Here is a 21,700-nt window from a genome sequence, read left to right as displayed (position 1 = left end):
CGAATTGCTCCCAATGCTTATAAAAGCAAGCAGCCAGGCCCCCACGTGTTTGCCTAAGGAGAGAACCAAAATTTGCCTCTTCCTTGGATAGCTTGTGCCTACATATAGGCTTTTCTTCCAACTATTTCACTATTTGCATTGTCTGTGTTAACTTTAGAGCAGTGCTGGGGGTGGGGAGGACTTCAGAGAGATCTGACTTTGGAAAAGCTCATCCTGAGTCTCTGAGAAAGGAGAAATGATCTTGGTGCATCCGTGGGGCAGTCAGTACAGAGGGGTGTTGAGGATAACAGGCTTTTGCTTGAAATGTAAACATCACGTGAGGACGTCAAAGCCCTTTTTCCTTGTGTTTTATAATAAATTGTATGCTTGCCCATTTTCACTTGAGGCCTTTTATCCTTTTTTTTCTGGTCTATCCGTTGGGACTAATAAAGCTCATGTGTCTTTCTGCTTATTCAGCTTTACAAGTGCAGCCGACTGCACATCACCATTGCTTTTGACATGGTTTGCCTGATTTCTGTTTCTTTGCCTTTTTCTTTTTTCACCCACTGCCCCCCACCAATGGCGACAAAACATCTTCATCTCAAAAATGAAAAGCATTGAATGTATTTTTGTATTCAGGTAATTTACTTCTTGGAATCTGTACTTTATAAAGGGGTAAAGGAAGGGAAGGAAACTTTCTTGCCTGGTTCTGTAGGTGATTTTTGAACACAGAAGTTTGATAGTTAGAAAAGATTATTTATCAGTTGGAGTGTGAGTACTACCTACGTTTAAAACAAAGCTGCTGTTAGCAGTGTAATGCAGAGTTGGTGCTTGTCTCCTAAACCAGTGTTGTCAGCTTTAGATCTGCATGAAAGCCTTAGCAAAAGAGAGCATTATCTTTTAATTGAAACTGCGTATCCCAAAGATACTATTATTTGGGGTTTTGTTAATACTTCTGTCTTTAATTTGCGAAGTAATTGTATTTAACAGAATGTTACTGGTCCTAAACGTTTGCTCAGGACCTGCCATTAAATTTAATGGGGAGCAAGGGCATCTTCATCTTGCAGAAAGTCCTGCGAACAGGGAGCAGGTGATATTTCTTCTACCCACTTGTCTTTGCAATTGCCGGTGTGTAACACACTGCACAGTGCAGACACGCAGTTTCTTTTGAGCAGAGAAATCCCCATCCCTATGGCACCACTCCGTCACGCCTACGTGCCAATTTGGGCCTGAGAACAAGCAAGTGCGTTAAGGTAGGCGCTCCTGCCAGGAGCCCCTGGGCTCCTCTTCCCCTGGCTGCACGAGGATCAAGTGGTTGTACTCATTGCTTAGGAGCTGAGCAGGGCAGTAAAGGTGGCATCGGTGTGTGTGTGTACAGCAGTTGCCTCGTGTATACGTGTATCAGACCATGGTGTAGGCCGCAGCGTGCTGGCTGTGTTTTCAGAGCTCGTAGTACCTGAGCTGCTGGGCCAGCAATTGTACCGCGGGGTGCTGTATAGCCTCCTCCTCCTGTGAAGGCAAAACTGCCATTGCCTTAATGTCTGCTGCATTCCCTCTTCTTCCAATCTTGTTCAGTGCACTGGGGGATGAAGAAGCCTTTACGAATATTGGGATGGTGTTACTTGGCGCTGCTGGCGAGGCTCTGAGATGAGTTAGTCATGGCTGCTGTGCTTCTTTCCTGACGGGAATCAGTGGAGTACAGGGAACACGCATGTTTGTCTTTTCCTAAGGTCTCCTTGCCCTTTAGCTGCCAGGCTTCTCTAGCAATTGGACTGACAGATTAGGTGAAAACAGTTTTCAGTCATTTCCCAGGAAGCATCCTTGAAGCTGAGCACACACTTTGTCGTAGGGAGCAGCAAGAGAATTAGTGTGGGTTATCCACTTGGAGTGGCCAGGGATGGAAGGCAGCACCACGTGCTGCCGAGCTCCAAAGTACAGTTTACTACTCAAATTTTATCTGAATCATTTGGCTACAGTTTTTTTCTCTGCTAGCCCTCTGTCTTGTAATAGGGGTGTGTAACTGGCTATAAGCTTTGGGTATGTTTTTTTTAGGATCTCTTCCTCTACTGTTTTCCAACAAATCCTGCAGATTGCAGCCTCCTATGTGCGATGGACAGGGGTGTGTTTTGTCCTGCTTTTCTTACGTAGAGGTTTTGAGAAAAAGGTGAGACTCTGCCTGCACAGGAAGGTGAGACTCTTGCCTGTGTGTGTGTGTGCCTGCATGTAGGGGCAAGCATACACAGTAGTGGTCAAGACACAGACATTACTTTGTTGTCAATTCTCAGAAGATTAGAAAAGAGGTATCAGGCTGTAGTTCTTGGAAAGAAGATGTTCTTTGACCTCTCTGGCCTATATTTTGCTTTCTAGCAAACAACAAACACTTCAGAACCGGTGGGTGCTGTTTTTCGTGTCCCCTTTGTCGTTCTGGTTTGCATTTCTTATGTTCTCACATAAGAGAATGTGCCTCTGCCTTCTGTGGTATTCATCCAACCTAAGGATGAAGGGGCTTTGGGGTTTTTATAAAGGTAGAAAAATCCTGTGCAAGGACTTCTAGAAGAATGTCTCCCAGTTCTTTGTTCAGCATCCTAACTTCTAACCCTTTTGAATTCAACCGCTGTTCTCCAGCTGCACTGCAGGTCTTCAGATGTTCTCTTCCACAAACTCTACAGACGGTGTTTCTGTTGCTTTTTCATGCTACCATTACTTCTTTCTTTAACAAAAATAATTGGTCAAAGCAGCATTTTCTGTTCTCTCAAATAGGAAGCCAAGAAAGGACACCTGGGGACAAAGCCTGGTCTGTCCTTGCTGGGGACAAGACACAATCCCCTATGTAATTCTTCCTGACCTGTGTCTCAGAGAATAGTTGAAGTATGGCATTTGCGGCCCAGATGGTAGGGAGGGTTGCAGCTTCTCAGCTACATCTGTACTGCTCTTGTCACATGAAGGTATTTTCCTTATGTACATGTATGAGAGACCAAGTGCAAGATTTCTTTTTCAGTGTCCAGAGCTTGGCTCTCTGACATGGAGATCAGAAGTACAATGAACATTTGCATCAGGAAGATTTTTGCCCAGAGCCTTCTCACAAGGTCTAGTGAGCAGCCGTAAGGGGCAGAGAAGTATGGTTAGCTGTTTGTGCCTCTGCTTTTGGGGCAAAAGCATGATTGTAGGCTGTATTCCTAAAATATGAGGCAAGTTGATTTGTGCTGGGCTCCTAAACGCTGCCATCTTATAAAGAGGGTGTTATCAGAGTCTCAGGGACACAGAATGAGAAAAACAGATCTGAAGCCTAGAATCAGATGCAAAATGAGTTCTCACCCAGGGGAGCAGAGGATGCCTGCACACGGAACTTCAATTGTGATTGTACCCTCAGTGCTTAAATGTGCAACTCGTACATTCCCACTTGCCTAGTGGGTGGAAGTACAAGGGGGGCTGGTGTGGAGTATCAAATAATTCTGTGCTCAGCTAGACCACTTGATGCTGCTCCTGCTGTTTCTTTATATAGCTTTGGACTGTGATCTGCTTTATACAGTACCGATTTAAAGTTGTCATACCGGGTTTCTCATCTTGCGGGCCGTGTTTACTCATTGTGAAAACTGCTGCTTGAAGGCAAAACACTGCAAAATGTAATCTTGACAAGTATCTCATTGCCCTTATGGGGAGGGCATAAATATTACTTCATTTAGTTCACTTTGGGGAAAGCATTGCAATCTTACCACCGCTTATTTTCCTTATCCTGAGAAGTTTCACCTTGCATAAAGGTGATGTGTGGAGATTTTGTTTGATGTGTCTGGACCCATTTTTCATAAGGAGGGGAAAGGAGAATATGCTGTAGTGAAGTCCAGAAAACTGGATTGGCCAAATTCTTGCAATATTGCTACTATGGGAAGTTGCTGTAAATTGTGTGCTCAGCCCCAGCCCTTCTTTCCTAAGGAAGAACCTGGGTATGCAGGATGTCTCTTCATCACAATGCCAGGAAAGTAGCAACTCCCTTTTATTCAGATATGATTTCAGGCATTCCTCATTTTCTCAGTTTCTCACTGTGAGCTTTTCTTTTTTTTGTCTTGAGGCACTGCTCCTAGATGTATAATTTTCCCAAACCCTATAATTAAGGGATTCCTGGGATTGAGGAACCCGCAGACTTGGAGGATGCTGAATAAAAGGAATGAAATCAAGTAGTAAGTGTTGGCATTCTTGATGCCAAACTGCTGGGGACACATCAAGGTCTCTGTTAGGCTTGTGATCAGGTGAATGCATTAGAAATGAGTGAAAAGAGCATTTGTGGAGGCAGATGTGTGCTGACCTCTTCAAGAGCAGTGTGTGTATGAGTGTACTGGGGGTGATGGTTTCTCATGTTAACGCCAACTTTCTTGTCATGCAATCTTGTCATGATTTGGGGAGTTCAGCTCAACATGTCTGGATTGCCGTTAGGGTGAACTTTTCAAGAGAAATAAAAAGCAGCTCTACTAAGTGCTGCAGATTCAGTCAGTGGCAGCTTTTGTCACTAGTCACAAGTACTTCGTCAGTGTCCCTGTACTCTGTTGCTGATGGGGCTTTTCCAGATCCGGCACAAAACGGGGGCTCCAAGTCTCATCTGGCTACTATCTATACTCTTAAATAAAAATGTCCTGGAGGTTATGTCATCCCATGTCCTGTGTATTGCATCATCTGTTCAGTGTTTGGGGTTTGTTTGAATCCTTGCATCTTGACCCAAGCTGTTGTGTGCTGTTAAGTAGCGTTCTGGGATGTCCGTATGTGTTTAGATAAATATGCTGGGATTTGTCTCTGCAAAAAAAGCATTTTGGTTATTAGTAACCTTCCAGATGAACAAGTGCTGCAGAAATAGCTGCACTATTTATTAACCCCCCTCCTTGTTACTTGTTTCCTTCCCTCTTCAGATTACACGCTGACAGTGGAGGCAGTGAAACTGAAGCCATTCTTTGTGGCAGGCCACACCTTTGAGATGACATGCAAAGTGTCTTCGAAAAACATCAAGACGCCACGCTATTCTGTCCTCATTACAGCAGAGAAACCACTGACAGATCAGTCGAATCCCAATGGAACCACTCGCATAATTTCCCTGAACCAGGATTCGGTGGTGCGGCTGGAAGACTGGACGGACCAGACTCGTGTGGATGGCGTGGTTCTGGAGAAGGTGCAGGAGAACGAGTTCCGCTACAGGATGTATCAGACCCAAATTTCTGATGCTGGGCTGTATCGCTGTGTGGTGACTGCCTGGTCTCCAGGTGGGGGCGGCATGTGGCGTGAAGCAGTGAACGGCTTGTCCAACCCTATCCAGATAGACTTCCAGACATCAGGTTGGTATAGAATTTGTGTGTGTGTGTGTCTAAGCCAGAAGGGGAGGGAGTTCTGTGACACTCTTCCAGTGGCTTCCCTGTCTCTGGGCAACACCTGCTATTTTAGAAATTGAAAGGCTCTCCAGATGCTCTGATGGCTGAGAGCTTTGCTTATCTCCTTTGGTGGTACTTGCATCCTTTGTGCTACAAATTGTTTACAGAAAGACATTCAATAACCCAAACGTTACGATTATAACTAATTTTTCCTTTACTAATGCATGTCTTATGGTCCTGCAGACTCGGAGCTAGTTCTCAGTATGGAATAATTGCTGCCACATTTACCAGCTTCATTGCTAGGTTGCTGTTAGGTAACAACCGCTTTGGAAGAGTATTAATATAAACTGGATTTCTGTTCCAAAACAAACTTCATTAGCATAGCATTAAATTGCCTGAGCACACTTTCATGTTGATGTAATTGCAGAAAATGGTCAGGTCAAGGAAGTGGCAATTTTTCAACAATCTCAGCAAGTGTATCCTGCTGCTGAAGACCTTTAAAGCCTCTTGTGGCTGATTTGCAAAGCTCCACGAGTTGGAGTGAATTTCAGTGCCCAGATGTGCATCCTGTTCCCCACATCCTTGCTGAAATCCTCACCTTTGTCTGTAACATACCCTGCCTGGCGGAGTCTTCCTAGAGAAGCGTGCCTGTCCTGGTGTACTGTTGGGGCAAGAGAAAGTGGGGCAGTGGTGGTTTGAATCGCCAGAGGTGCGTGTTAACGCTGACTTCCTATCATGGTGCGTGGGTGGGAACTGTTGCAGAGTTGTTTTTGTAATGGCGGTGCACTCATGAGTGAGAGTTTCATCTTGTGATTCGATAAACCAAGCTTGTGATGACTTGAACGCTTGTAAAGAGCTCTTGGCGTAGCCCAAGGGCGCGTCCTGTGTTGGAGCTCTCTGCTTAGCTGCTTATCTCAAGCCTCCTGCACCCTCCCATTGCTGTTCACAAACACAGCTTGGGTGAAAGTCTCTCTTTGCATCCTTTATTCTTCATGAACTGAATTACTCTGCATATAACGTTGGGACTGAAGGGTTTTGGGAAGAGGTGGCTGTGACTAGGCTAGAGCAGCTTGACTTCTGGTTGTCTCTATAACTAAGGTAATCATTCTCCACCAGGTGATTTCTAAAACCTCAGCTTCTTTGTAGCCAGTGTGCAGGGAAAAGGACAAGGGCTGAGCATGGGGGCAGCTGTGCAATGAGGACTTCACTTTGTAAGAAGTTTTGAAGTGTATCATCCTGATACGAACCCTGTTGAAGACACAGCCTGACCTAAGCTGGTCGAAGAGAGGACAGGGACTCAGCTCAGTGCCTGTTCAGTTCTAGGTCATCCCAGTTGGCTTTTCTAGTGTTATGCTAAGTTATTGTTCTGAAAATATCCTATTAGTTTGCATATGTTCCAAAAGGCTCTTGGAGTAACGCTGTCACAGCTGAGTATTGCTGTAGATTTGTCTTCTAGAAATATGGTTTTAATGGGCTGTAGCTTCAGCCTTGCTGCTCTTGTTATTTCAATCAGATGCAGTGGGAGAGCAAGTCTTGCAAAGGGCTGATGCAAGAAACCAGGAGGGATGAAATCTGGCCCAAACCTCCCCCTGCAAGTGCTGACGTGGGGGCTTTCCTGCACAAAAGTGGTGCTTGGTGACTCTGCCGACATTGCTTGCATTATGTCACTTTGAACTCCCATCCAAAAGGTTTGGCAAGAGGCTATTAATATCCATGGTTCGGAGGGAAACCTGTGAGCTATGCAAGGGAGGGAAGTGTGCATGTCTCAGTCTTGACTTCTTTCTGCTGTCAGCTTCTACTCGCTCCCTCTTCGCCCAGCTAGGATTTCCGGCACGTGGGGTGAAGAAGGGGAGGCAGCCCGCAGCACTGCCCTGGGAATGTGTGAATTCCCAGAGCAGGGGGAGGGACGGTCCTGAAGCTCTGTCAGCCTTCCATGCTTTACAAGAGAATGAAGGCAGAAATGAGATCCCAGGCACAATTTGCTGGAGAGCTGCTTCCCAAAATAGTCTCGCCATGTAGCGAAATCTGGCTTAAAATACCTTTATTCAACCGATGGATGAACTTTGTGTCCTTCAGTAGTTGCTCTGATATCCATGCTGGACGTTCATCTGTGGGCATGATGATGACATATGACGAGCACAGTCAGAACGGATGCTGGCAGGCTTGCTTCCCTAATTACATACCCTCCTTCCCCCAGATTTTCTGCTTTCTTTGGTGCAAACTCTGACCAGGTCAGGCAGCCAAAGGTAAGTGGCAAAGCCGTGGAGCAGCCATAAAAGCACAGCTCAGATATCGCACCCTTGTCTCGCATCCTGCGGTACAGGCAGCTGCCAAACTTGTTCTCCAAAAAGAGAAGCTGGTGCCAGATTCTCCTAAATGGGAACGGTGTAAGGCAGAACTGCTGAGGTTGCTAGATTTTCTGGGGAAAATGGGAGGTTCCCCAAAACTGGAGGGAAGAAGCTAACCGAGAGAGGGTCAGAGACAGCAAAGAGGGGCATGTAGCTCTGCGGGTAACTGCAAAAGCTGGAAGGCACCTCTCTGCTAAATCCCGAGTTAAATGGGGGTATGTGGTGAGTGGTTTATGAGCGTGTTTGTCCCCGATAGTGCAATTACCTTGCTAACAGTGTTCCTGACTTCAAGGGTCTCAAAGTGTAGCAGAGAAGCGCTTTAAGTGTGGCAGTGGAGGGGCAATGCTAATGCAGTGTAACTTCAAAACCAGAAGGCATTCCTGTCTCCTCCTGACTGCAAGGGCTTGGGCTGCCACAGCAGTTTCAGCTGGCACCATGCGGGGAATGAAGTGGTGGGGGGATCGATATGGAAGCAGCGTTTTCAGCAGAAGGAAGCCCTTAAAGGTTTTACATGAAGGTTTTAGTGGTAGGAGGAATTTCTTTCTCGGCTGTTTTTATTGATTCCTCTTCAGTAGGGGGCAGGGAGGCTTGCTTGGGTTGGAAATCCTTCCTTCCAGCTTGACTCCCTCCCAGATCTCTGAGTCGAGCAATGCTTCAAGGAAGGGTTTTGGTGTGCGTACGCGTCATGCAGCGTGATCTATCTGAGCAGCAGGAGGCCTGTAAGCATTTTATATGAGCTGGGGACTGCGCGCATGAAACTTCAGTGTTTCCTGCCACAATGGGCTTGAAATGTGGCAGTGCTCCGAAATGTTTTTCCATGAACATCTGTGGAAAATGTCTCGCTCGGATTCTTTCCATTCAAGGCAGAACTTGCTGGCTGCAAGCAGAGAGACCTCCTCTCTTCTTTCTCCACTTGCTGTTGCAGAGGGACGTATTTATTCCACTTAGTTTATGATCTGAAATGTTAATGTAAAGGCATTTGTTTGAAACTTCCTGAACTTAAAAAAAAAAAAAAAAAAAAGTGGATTTTGTTCACTGAATTATATAAACTGGAGGGGGAGGGGGAGGGGAGGGGAAGGAGGAGCCTCGTAAGTCTTTAGTTTGCATATTTTCAATCAATGGCAGATTGTTCTCTGCTGGATGTATTTTAAGACCAGAGGGGGATCTTGAGAATCCTTTGGTCAGGCCTTATGAATAACATGGAGCACTAGGCTAGTTTTAGGAAATGAATGCCTGCTGTATGTCCAGTAGCTATAAGCAAACTAATCTTATTTGGGAAAGAAGCAGGAGGAAGCCACCCCATATGAAGTAATATTCTTCAGTGCTGCTTTTTGGTCAGCTCAGTTTAAAACAGAAGTGCTACCATCCCTTCTCAAAGCTTGCCCAGCAATGGGAGGGATAAGAGCAGCTGCTAGTGCTTGTCTCGTGATTTTCTCTTAATTTCATTTCATCGTTCTTGCTGAAGCCCAAACGCTGCTTCTCCCCCATGGAGCAATCAGATGATGTGTGTGTATATATACATAGCGTTTCTTTCAGCCTGGAACACGTCTGTTTTCTGCTGTTTTTTCCTGTTTTCCTTTTGAAGCCAGCATATCAAGACAGCTTCTTGTAAGGCTTATGATCCTGCCCACCTTGCCTGAAATCTCTCCCTTGTAAAATCAGCTCTCCTGGTCATCTGGAGGTGCTGCTCCAGTGGCAGTGCCTTTGCACTGCTACGGCTGAGCTGCAGATGTGAGAGGTTGACTATTTTTTTTTTTTTCTGGTGTGTGCACACTATCACCGTCAGACTTAACTGAGCCAGCCAGCAAAAGTGGGCTTCTAATAGCTGGGAACTTGCTTGAGATCAGAGCGCTTATCTGATACAGGTCTGTGTACAGGTACTGGGTATAAATGGTTCCAGCTGGCCTGGAGCTGGTTTGTTGTTGTTGTAGTTGGTTTTTGTTGTTGTTTATTTGTTTGTTGGTTTTTTTGTGCTCAATCACCTGGTCTCTGTGAAATCCATCTGGTTTATCCCGGAGCCATATATTCTTCTTTGGCATTCATCCTTTAATCTTCTATCCCTTTCAGCCTGTACCCAGCAACCCAGGTTAGTGTTTAGGTTGTCTTGGCCCTCTCTATGCTCACTGAGGTTTCCACAGAAGTGACTTATTTTCCTTTGCCTTAAGGAAAGCAGAAAGAGGGAAGCTTTTAATCGTGTATTCACAAGTACGTTATGAGAGAGGACCATTTGGAGCTGGGCGGTGCTCTGAGCTGGCTTTCCTCTGTGCCATTCAACAAAGGGCAAATAGCTCTGGAGAGGCAAAAATAAAAGAGAACTTTAAGGGAAGTGTCTCAATTAAATCTTCAACTCTGGATTACATCTGCATGTGAGCTCATTGCACAGCAATGTATTATCATTCGCTTTGGAAGAAATTGAGATAAACTAAGAGCTTCGGAAATATGAGCTGAGTATTGATGTTGAACTGGCAGTTAAAATGAAATGATGCCCTGCAATGACCCAGAGATACTCAGCTGCAAGAAAGTAAAGCAGAAAGGTTCTTAAAGGAAAGAAACCTTAATCGTGGAAATGAATGAACAGCAATACAGCAGAAACTCTTTGGCGAGAGAGGCTGGTATTTTCCAGCCACTGTTAATGGGCAGGAACGTGCTTTGTCATTGTATGCCTTTGTGCCTGTGTGCACTAATTTGTATCTGGAAGTAGAAACCTCAGACTAAACTACTAGGGGCTTCTTCCAGTAATGGCTATTATGAGGCTTGGGGTGAAACTCGCTGGGGAACAGCTCTGTGAAGAAGTTGGGAGAGGACGGGGGCTGAAATGGTGCGGGTGAAGGAGCTTGTTGTCTGGAGAGGCAGATCATGGGATCCTCAGTTTGAGCGGATCATCCGCTGCCAGGGCAGATATGAGTAATACTTTGGATGATGGAGAACTTGTGGATTGCATCAGTTTTTTCCCCCTTGTGGTCCGTGATGCTGGCTGATTGCAAGCAGTGGAGCTGGATGCAGTGATTGCTGCCGCTGTGCTCGGTAATGGACTGGGTACAGGGTTGTTGCTGGAGCAGCCTCATCTGGATCTCTCTTGCCAGTTAGATTACTTGACCTTTCTCTGCCCTACTTTGTCTGGAAAATGAAAGTAACTCCTTTCTGTGGGGAGATTAGAACTTGTTTTTGCAGAGAAATAGTGCCTGAGATGAAGTAGAAAAGACCAAAACGTCACCTAGGACCTGGTTAATTAACTCTTCTATTGTAAATCCAGATGTTAACTGGTTTTTGGTTATTCTTCTTTCACCCCCCTTCCTTTTCTTGCAGATTTAAAGTGTTCGGATTACTGAGCAGTGATGGAAAGCAGGGAGAGTAGGGTGACATCAGGTAAACAAGGCTCAAGATTTATTTTTTTCCAGTACATAAATCCTTAAGCTGAGTAAATTAATTGAATAATTAAACCAAACAAGTCCTGATCCTGGAACACAGTTTCTTTTTAAGCACTTCTAGATATGTACTAGTAAACTTCATTTGATCAATTTCAATTTACCAATTTTTCAATTTCAATTTACCTCAGTTACTTCTGTTTTTTTAAGTGTTTTTCAGACATTCAGAAGTCAAGAAATGACTCTGAAAACTATTTCTTTTCCTATCTTGACAGTAGCTGCTTTTTAATATAAAATTGTTATTACTTTATTTAAGAATAATTTTTTAAAGGGACATTTCTAAGCTTACATACGGCCTTACTTTAGTGAGAAACGGAGTGTTTGGCTTAGTTTAAATCAAAGGTCTTAGTAGAGGATGACAATATAGGGGAAAATTGATGCTTGGCTCTTAGAATTGGGAATGCTGGTTTATTTTGTAAGTCTGCTTTTTTAGTTTCTGAACTAGCTGAGATTATGACACTTATGTTCAAACCAGAAGTTACTCAAATCCACTTATTTTTCAGATTTCAACCTACTGAATAGCTTCCCTACGCTTTGCTTTGTTCCTGATGAGCTTTGCAAGTCATGCTTCATCTGTCAGCCTTGCACTTGAAACTAAATTCCAGCTTGTTTGTTCTCGAGTGACCTGTAGTTGCCAACAACAGTATTTCAAACTGTTAAATACAGGTGGCAAGGTGAGAAAAGCCACATCATCTGTCTGCAGAGTTCTATTTTTTCTCAATGTTAATGTGGCACGAACTCAGATCTTGTCGAAGGAGAGTTCGTTACCTCCCCATTCCTTCCTGTGACACTGCAAACACTTGAACATGGCAATGGAGAGACACCGATAGTTGTTGCTGTTGTCCCTGTCTTCTGAGGGTTTCCTGTTAACCAAGTGCTTGCAGCTGTAAGCTTGGGGTTGAGTGTGTATGGTTGGGTTTTTGCTGTTTTGTTTTTTTTACTTGGAGGCTAAAAACTTAAGGACACCACTTGGGTTTTGTGTGATGAGCTCTTGGTGGAGTCTAGATCCAGGGCTGCGTGAATACTGTGATGTGATGGTAATGGGTGGAAAAAAAAGATCCACACCTCACAGAAGACTTTGTGGCATGTTTGTCTTGGGAGGTCCTCAAGAGCCTTGAAAAGGTGTCTGCAAGCATCCTGTGTTTGCTCTGGTGTCTTTTTTTTTTTTTAACCAAAGTGCTTTTTTTGAGCCTACAATAAAGAAGATACCCAGTTAGCTAAGGTGATGGCTTTGCTTGTAACCCACTAACAAACACTGGTTTGCTGCTGCCTTTGCTTGAGATTCTCATGCAGTTCATTCCTGCTTCTCTTATTCTGTTGTCAGGCAGGTTCAGCTGAAGCCAGACGAAATTATTTAAGCCAGGGGGACATAAATCATACACGTTATTAGGTTAAAAACTCTTGTCATTTTTTTTTTCTTTAGAATAAAACCAAACAGAAAAGCTCAAACCCTTCTACAGAGAAGGGGTAGACTTTTCATGAGGAATAAAGCCACATTGTCAGCTTCTGTGAACCTTTTCCAGGCTGTGCAGTGACTGCAGCTCTGGCAAGTGTACCTTGTGTTGGATGGCAAGGGGTTACACGGTTGTCTTGATCCAGATCAGGGCTAAATTAGGTGTCTCTGTTGCAAGCAGCCTCCTGTCTTTTCAAGTTCTGTGGTGAGGGAAAAACTATCAATGAAGATTCTTTATTCTGCCCTTTCATGCCTGAGGGCAGCCTGAGGCCCAGGGCATGGGGCATGTGGGCAGAAGGTCTGCAGTACTGCTAAGGTAGAAACATGCTCCTCCTAAGGAGCTGCAGTTTTCAAGGTGACCAAGGAGACTTCACTGTAATAAAGTTTACTTACATTTTAAAAAGCATTTAATTAAATAATATTTTTCCCCCTCTTCAGCTAGAGAGAGGGAAGAAGCACAGCCTTGAGATACCTCTGGCCTCTGTCAAAATCCAGTCTTTCTAACACAGGGCAGTGATTTTTCCCCTGGAGTTCCAGATAGTAATTTTTAGGAGTTTTGTACCCTTGTAGGGAAATAACCAAAGGGAAATTACTGTTTGTGGCTTACCAAGGGGGAGTATGATCATGAAATGACCGAGCAGGTGCTGCTGAGCAGCCTTGTTATTGCCTAGGAAGCTTTGACTCTTCACACGCGGGTAGGCTACAGATGTACTTTGTGACCCAGAACTAGAGGGTTTGTATGGGGTGCTGTGTTGCTGTGATATGGCATCTCCTGGCCGAGAGACCAACCAAGCAAATTTACCGAGCATTTACCCTAATGACATTCAAAGGACAGGGGTGCTTGAACCTCTGTCTGCACAACTACCCCACCCCACCCCCAAAAAAGTGAAATACATTTTTTATCTGAAGAGCAATAATCAAGTCAGCTGCAAGGGGAATATGGTTAGAGTGTGTAAGTGGCAGGCAGGAGGAGCGTCAGGAAACACGAAATTGCTGTAGGAAGACTGGACAGAGTATGAGGAAGCAATCAAATTAATATTTTTACATTTTCTCAGAAAGGGATCCCATCATGCTAAACTTAAGTTAGGGCTGCAGCCTGCTCATGAAGTCACTACCTTAGCAGCTATACTTCAGAGCACTCTGGGTCTCTTGTTTCCTTAAATATCCTTTCATGTTCTAGCATAAGCACACAGGAGTCCTGGCCACTAGTCCATGTGTATGTGTTAACCTCTAGTGCATCTCTACCAACCTTTTTATCCTTGTATGGTGGGTCAACTTACAATCTTGTTTTTCAATAGAGAGGACTTCTGGTGTGAAAATGGGTACCAATTGTTAGGATATTTTTGCACGAAGTCCTTGTGTACAAAGTGCAACTGCTTCTGGGGCAGAGAAGACTATAAGAGGTTTGCGGTATAACAGAACACAGCAGGCTGTGTGCTGTGGAAATTGTGGGGGGGATTTTGGAAGCCACAGAATAATTTTTGCATTGTAATTGGAATTTACTTCTTAGTGTGCTGCGTGATTTCTGCTGAAGAAAACAGGCGAGGCCCCTGTAGTCTAGAATAGTTTCACCAAAAATGACAGCTCTAGCTTCATGGCATCTCCACGTTTCTGTCCAGAACCTCGGTTTGGAAGTGATGTGATAAGCGTGTGCAGTGTGGTGAGCTACCAGCATAGCTTTTCACAGAAACCTGTTGGGAGGGCAGGGGACAAGTGGGTTGCTTGGCTGATTTCCTTAAATGTTCTCTGTCAAAAGTGTTGTTTGCCACAGATTTTGAATGGATTTGGAATTTACAAGTCCTGTGCTTAAACTGTTAGCATGTAAGAGCAGAGGATGGCAAATCTTCCAGCAGTTTACAAACTAATTTTCTATTCTTGTTGCTGCTCCTGCTGTTCCAGAGGTAGCTGAGCCGGGTAATGATGGCAGCTAAGAGAGTCCAGAGAAAGTAAAACAAGTTAATTTTAAATCTGAATCCCAAGTGCCTTCTTGGGTTCCCTGGCCCCTTTCCCCAAAGCCATTCAGGAGGCCACAGTTGGCATCAGCTTTCTTCCTGCTTATCTCCTCTGCCTTGTTTAGTAGAAAAATCACTAAGGGTATTTTGATGCATTCTTCATTTTCTGCCCTGTGATACAGAGAGTACCTAGCAATGTAGGCATGTCTGAGGAATTGTGGTTTTGTTAACTTTGCACCAGAGATGTAGTTGTTGTCAAAAATGTGGGCAAGTTGTGTTGTTTTTTTTAATCCTCTGCATCTCAGAAGTCAAACACACATGTTGTTATGGTGTCTGAGCATTTCATAACAGCCTAATGGTTTTCATCAATATCATCATCACTTCACAGCTGAAGGAGTTACTATACCCTTGGGCATTGAGACATCTTGTACAAAAGAAGCTATCTGTAGCAGAGCCTGAAGGAAAACCCATAGAAAAGTGTTATCAGATGCATTTCTTGTATTGTCTGTGTTTCAGTTCCGCAGCAGAACCTCCTGTATGGTTAAATTACTGGTTTGCTCTAACTTGAATTCCTGTTGACAGCCTCAGCCAAAATGATCTGTGCTGGATTAGCCTGAGGACCTGAACTCTATTCTTCTTAGAGAAGTCACCAGTGGAAGAAAGGCTCGTTTTGTGCAGGACAGTGGAAGGAAGACGGGGGCAGCGATTTCTGTGTTGTGTGACAGGTCTGGCAGTCTGGGTATTAGTGCAGCAATTAGTGGCTAAAAATGGATAACTATGTTGCCCAAACTTGCACGACTGCTCGTCCCTACTTCAAAGCTCTGTTTCTGCAAACACGTAGAGGGCAATTCAAAAATATGCAAGAGTACTTTTGGACATTGAAGAAAAGCCTGTCATGAATAATTGTGGTTACTCTTTTCTAGGTCCTGTGTTTAATGTCTCCGTGCATTCTGACAACCTGACGATTTACCAGGGTGAACTGGCAGACTTGCTCTGTATCATCACAACGGATGGAATGGCACTGGAGCCAGGTATTTTGAAGAAAATATTTTACTTGTAACTCATTCGCCTCCAGATTGTATACCAGCAGTTACAACCCTGTGTCATGTGAGTGAAGCTGGAGAATTGAGAACTTTTAAAGTTGTACAGAACTAGATAAATACAGGAGAGAATGTTTGCTTTACACGGCCAAGTTTAAAACAAGATTTGTGTTTCACGTTCTGAGGTGAGAGAGGAGAAAAGTGTTCTTATTCCTAACCCCTGTGCTGTCTGTACCAACTGACCCCACTGCTGACAATCAGCCTGCAACCACTAGATGGGCGCGAAAGCTATTACTGTCTCCTTCAATTAGAAAGAAGGTCTATTGGCAAACCCTGTTAGGAGAAAGCAGTTACCTGTAAACAGATCTTAAAATCACCTGGCCAGTCAGCTTAGAACTTTACAGTGAATTTAAGGCTTAAAGTAATACTAAGAATTGCAGAAATTGACTTCTGCAGCCTAAATACTGAAAATGAGCATTACTTCCTGATGCCTTCAAAGGTGAGCTTCCTTTCTTTGTGTAGAAGAAAAAAAGAAGCACGGTACCTAATCACTATGAAAAGGACAGCAGACACTTTAAAGACAGATTTTTGTGAAGGGCCGAAAAGTTCAGAGAATTGCTCAAAACTTAGCTGCTTGCCAAACATTGCCTGAGCTGCTTTTCATCAAAAGGCTGTGAGAGTAGCTCTGGTTATTGTACCCAAAATGTGGCTTTGGAGTGAGTTTAGTGTGTTTTTTAAAGTCATTTTTATATGCAAATATAAAAATATTTTAAACAAATCTGTAAAGATGTATTTAAATATAAATATATAAATATATCTACTTAAATATGAAGATACTATGATTCATGTGGGACTTAGAAATCTATGCAAAAGCCACTACAAAAAAGGGGCTGTGTGGCAAACGTTAGTTAGTGTAATAGTTGATGAGATGAAGTACCAAGTTTAGTGAAGCTCCATCACTTTGAAATTGCAGAATGTCTGTTCGATGTTAAATCTGAGTGTAGCAGGAAGGCAATTTCCTAGATTACAGTTCTGTGCTGCCTGTGAGAAAATGATAGAAGTCTGTAGATCGTATTATTGAAATGCTTGGTAGGGGGGAAATGCTGAGTAAACTTTATTGTTGTCAAAAGAGTCATAGCCTGGGATATTGGACAGTCTGCAGCAACGTACGTCTGTACATATGCCTCCATCTGTCCTGCAGTTTCTGCTCAGCAGAAAGCATCTTCTAAAGTTGAGGTGTTTCTAAGATGTTAAAGGTATTGTTGCAAGGCAGTACCCAAAGCATCTGGCTTCCTTTGCAGAGCAATAATTGCTGGCAGGGAGCAGCTGCTGCTTCTCCTGGTGTTCGACAGCTAAAATAAGCTTGGGGTTGCCTTGTGAAAGAGGCCTCAGCATCCCTGACCCACTTAAAACTTGAAAAGAGGCCACTTACTGAGAGAGGGGCTCTCCTGTCAGTGCTCTGCTGCAGTTGGGTTTGTGATGTTTTTGTGTGTTTGGTAGCTTGAGACAGAAGCACTGACAAGATAAGGGTAATCAAATGGATTTAAATAAAAAGGTGGCCTCTTCAAGGAGCTGTTGATCAGCACAGTTAAGTTTAAACTGGGAAAATTCTTGAGAGAGTAAGGATGTCTGTTGAATTGATAGATGATGCCTGTATTTGGAAACATTGCCCTTTCCAGAGATCATGAGCAGCCAGCACAGAGTTTTAAATGTCAGCACTGTAATGCGTTCCGTAACTGGGTAATATCATCTTGAAATGGCAGATCCCTGCCTCTCCGTTTGCTGCCATTGTTTTTGTTGTGGATTTTTGTCTGTAACGGGGCAGGACAGGAACCCACAGAGAGGAGTAAAGCAGCATGGCATTGTGGCAAGCGTTGGGGAAACATTTTGGTCCATGCTCTGAGCCTGCAGTTGCTGAAAGAGCAAGATATGGGGTCTGACCAGCCCTGCTCTATGTGTCTCTGTGGGGAAGTCCCATGAGGGCATTTCAGCTGGGCCTAAGAAGCTGGCCCCTCTCCGGTCCTTGCTGGTCCTCTGGGTGAGATGGGCAGCAGAGCTTCAGGGAACATCTGGAATCTGTGCAGCAGCTGCAGGGTGTGCAGATTTCTCTTGTCCTTCTGTCCTGAGAGATGGAGAGGACGAGAGCAGTTGGGTAACAGCAAATTATGCGGAGGAGGACCTTAAGGGCTCATCTAGTAACAACCAGATGTAATCATTCAACGGGAACATTTTTCCCCCCATATCCCATCTCTGATGGGTCTCTACACTCAGTACCACAATTTAATTCACAACCAAAATGGAGAATTTACATTTTAAATGAATGCCAAAACATTAGACAGACTGTGAAAATTACAGTGCTGTCTCATCCCAGTGGGGAAATAAGGCGTGTTGTTGGGGAAAGCCTACACCAGATAACAAGATAGGAAAAGCAAGAGTTGCCAGCATCTCCTAGAAGAAAACAGCTGACAGCAGTGCAGGCATGGCCTTTCCATTTGGGAACTTGTTGAGAAGGGAGAGCAGAGCAATTGCATATGCGTGTTGCTATACTGCTGTTCTGTGGGTCATTCGGGAGGTCTGCTCTTCTGGGGTCAGGCCTTCTGCAGTGGTGTATTGTGGGCCCTCTTGTGAGCAAAGAGGGATCAGGGAATTTCATAAGATCTTTTGTTAAATCCACTTCCTGAACAGTCTGAATGTACTCGGTATGCCAGCTGGCTCTGCTCTTGTATATGTAGAGCGACGTTACAAGTATGCAAGCAGATCAGCATGTATACCTTGTGTAGTAAGGTGAGGTGTCAGGTGCCAGCTCTTCTCCCTCTTTGTGTCCACAATCAGAGAAATAAAGTACTTCCGAGGAGCTGAGTAAAAGTTAAGTGACCAATGATCTTTGTAAGTCCCCTTCTTACACGCATTTGTTTCTAGAAGCATTACTTATGGGTTGGCCCATCCTCTAGTAGAGGCAATTCACAACTGTGTGTGAGTACACACACCCACCCTGTGGGAAACTTTCAAAAGGGTTGAAAAGGTTTTGGCATGACTGCTACGTGGTTTAATTTCCTCTGCTTCTTTGAGACCTTGCTGAAGTGGAGTGTGTATTACTGAGCTCAGTACATGGCAGCAACCATTCCGTCTAAAGAAGTGCTTCTTTGGCTTGGCATCTGTAGCTGGTGTTTTGAATTGATATGAGGGAAGTATGTGTGTGTCAGGGGGGAATAGTAGTAGTACTTCTGTGCCCTGAAGATACAAAAGCTGCTTCTGATGTTTCTGTTGAATACACATTTTCACAAATGATCTCTCTAGACTTCCCAGATCACCCCTTCTTGGGCTATGTGCTTAGGGATTTAAAAGTATTACTTACTCTGCCTGAAAGAATTTATTTTTTTTTAAATCTGCTCCAGACGGACCCAGTGGGCACTCTGGAGAATTTAACAAAACCAGCTTGTTTACCTCTTGTATGGCTTGAAGTGGTTTGCTCAGCTCTCTAGGAAGCCCTATTCAACCTCATTTAAATGTAGTAAACAAAAAGGGTCTCAAAATTGTGATTCAGCACTGTAACAAGAAGCTGAGAGAGCTCCATTCTAAGCAGTGGAAGTGCATGGTTCCTAGGAGCTGGTCTAGAAATTGGATTCCCAGTTCTGTGGGGTGATTGGCCAGAGAAGCAGCTGAGACCCAGACAGCTTAGTCCTGTGTGTTAAATCGAAATGTGCATAAAGATGTGCTTTACATGTTGATGATGCTCACTAGCTGAGGAGGGAAGAAGGATGGCACCACTCTTCCTCTGCTTACAGAGCTTGTGAAGCATCCAGCGCTCTGTGCTCCTGTATGAAAGGAGCTGAGTTGCACGAGCTGTGGGTGCTGAGGTCCTTGGTGGCCTTCTGTAGCACAACATCCCAGTGCCGAGCTTTCTGTAATGCATGGTCCCTTCCTGTCCTTTATGGTGAAAGAAACCTTTGTAGTCATAAGTGTGTCTGTGGGTCAAGTGGTTCTGTTTTGTTTTTTGTAGACTGGGGACAAAAACTGAGTGTCTGACTTGTCAACATGGACACAAAGTGTGTGTGGAGTTAAACAGATGCTTTTGGGAAGCCTAGCGTGTGGCCTTTTTTCTGTCAGTAAAATCATGTATTTGTTAGCATGTGGGAGCTGTTCGGCGTGGCCGTCACTGATCTTTAGAGAGCGCTTGATCTGTGTCCTTGTTTTGCTAAATTTTACTGTGTTTTTACAGCATGAAAAATGTGAGATAGAAACGAATCAGATGACTTTGCTGTATGAAGCTAGTTCAAGGAGGATAGCGACAAAGAGCACTCTGAGCCAAATCCTCCCTCTGACTGTCTGCAGTGAGTCACTAATTGCACACTGTGTATACTGACTAATAAAATATGTTGGCATAATACTGTTGTCCCATGTTGTAATTACAGAAGACAGATTCAGCTATTTCAAAATGACAGCAAGTGCCTGCATTCATCTTTGTACGTTGAGGGAAGAGAACCTCAAATTAAGTGAGACTAAAACAGAGGACTTCTTCAACGGTAGTAAATCCCCTGGGAATCTGAAGGCTAGATTATTTTTTACCCCCCACCCAAGCTTACTGTTGAAATCTATTTTAGTAAATGCAATGGTGTATTCAGTGTAGTTGGACGTAGCCTGGAAGGTGTCCATATGCTCCCACTGTACCTGGAAGCACGGAGCAAATGTCAGCCTTGATGATCTTCGGAAGGAATTGGTCATTCCCAACCTGACTGCCTGTGGCTGGTGTTAATACTGTATTTGGCATAAACAGGCGGCAGAGACGAAGAATAGTTTATAGAAACGGAGCTCTCTCAAGCCCTGTTGCCCACAGCTAGTCGGGTGAGTACACAAGGCAGCGGTCAAAGTTTAGTCCTGTTAACTGAAAATGTGTGTGTGGTGATCTTTATTAGCTTTGCTTTCCAGGGAGGGGATTGGAGTGGTATGCCAAGTAGCTAATGGTAGTATCTGTGGTATGATGGGAAACTGTGATTGTTATGAGCGCTGCTGGTCCATATGACCAATGCTCACCGCCATGTGGGGCCAGGAAACTTCTTCCCGCGATAGGGCTGCAAAACACATGAGGTGCTCTCTTGAGGCTCTGTGTTGTCACCTGGAGCAGCTGGCCATGGCAGGCAGGGCAATAAACTGGCTGGTGTCCCAAATGGTTTGGTCAGCCAGTGTCTCTGGGAGTGACTGAGTGCTTCCATCTGCTTCCTCAGGTTTTTGTTTTGTTTTTGGAGATGTGTGTAGAAACAGTGTACCTTACTGGGGATTTATACCCCAAACAATGAGTGGTTTTTGTCTGCAGTAAGGGGGACTGTAGCAGCGGGCCAGCTGATGCTGTACCTCCAGTAGCAGAACTGAGGATGTCCCTACCCTGCTTTAAAAGATTATTCCAAGGTTCCCTGTCTTCCTAAGATGTCAGCTTGCCTGATAACAGCTTAAAAGTTGTCTTCACTTATATCTGCAAATAATTTAAGTACAGCAGGAGGTTCAGGGATTAGATGAAAGATCAGTTTTAAATTTCAGATTGCTAATACTGTATTTTTCACAGATCTCAATACCAGCAAGTGGAGTTTTGATACATGCCCAAAGTCATAGGACCGTCTTAGGTGTGCAAAGGTTAATCCCCTTGCACAATGTCTGCACAAAATTCAGGGCAGAAATAGTACCCTCTGTTTCCAGTTTGGGCCTATCAGCTTGTTAAGTGCCAGGAAGGAAGAACTGCTGTTGAACCAAGTGAGCAGGCATCTGAAACCCTTTTCTGTCTACGCTGTGGGTCATGCCAGGTTTCAGACCCTTTAACAGGTATTACTGAGCTCACGTTAGCAAAGCGGAGTGCTGATTTTTAAAGCAGATACTCAGCTACAATGGCCTAATAGGGTTAAGATTGAGATCTGCTAATGGGATCAATAGCATTTTGCACGAACATAGGAAGAGCTAAATGTGCTGATGAGCTCTGTCTACCTGTCAGCAAGGTTAATGTGGAAGGTGCTGCAAATGGTTTTTGTAGGCTATCTCCTCAGAGAGTAAAATTCATACAAGGCATGGTGCATGATGGTCCATGACACTAACAATTGCAGAAAAAGTTCATAAAGCATTGTGGTCAGGCTTTGCTTCCAAATGCTTTGTATTTTTGCAAGTAATTTTTT

General features: G+C 44.2%; 1 protein-coding gene across 3 annotated transcripts in view; it reads left to right on the top strand.

The window, feature by feature from the left end:
- PTGFRN (prostaglandin F2 receptor inhibitor) overlaps positions 1-21,700 on the top strand; it is an 85,285-nt gene that overhangs the window by 57,913 nt on the left and 5,672 nt on the right. For all 3 annotated transcript variants that reach the window (XM_080576113.1, XM_080576111.1, XM_080576112.1), the window contains 2 exons: positions 4,875-5,294; positions 15,429-15,536. In XM_080576113.1, the coding sequence (XP_080432239.1) occupies positions 4,875-5,294; positions 15,429-15,536 (528 nt within the window). The remainder of the gene's footprint in view (positions 1-4,874; positions 5,295-15,428; positions 15,537-21,700) is intronic.

Source organism: Anser brachyrhynchus (genome assembly GCF_964034855.1).
Source record: "Anser brachyrhynchus genome assembly, chromosome: 1".
Classification (NCBI taxonomy): Eukaryota; Metazoa; Chordata; class Aves; order Anseriformes; family Anatidae; genus Anser; species Anser brachyrhynchus.
Note: the sequence above shows the minus strand (reverse complement) of the source record. Positions and strands in the feature narration are given on the sequence as shown.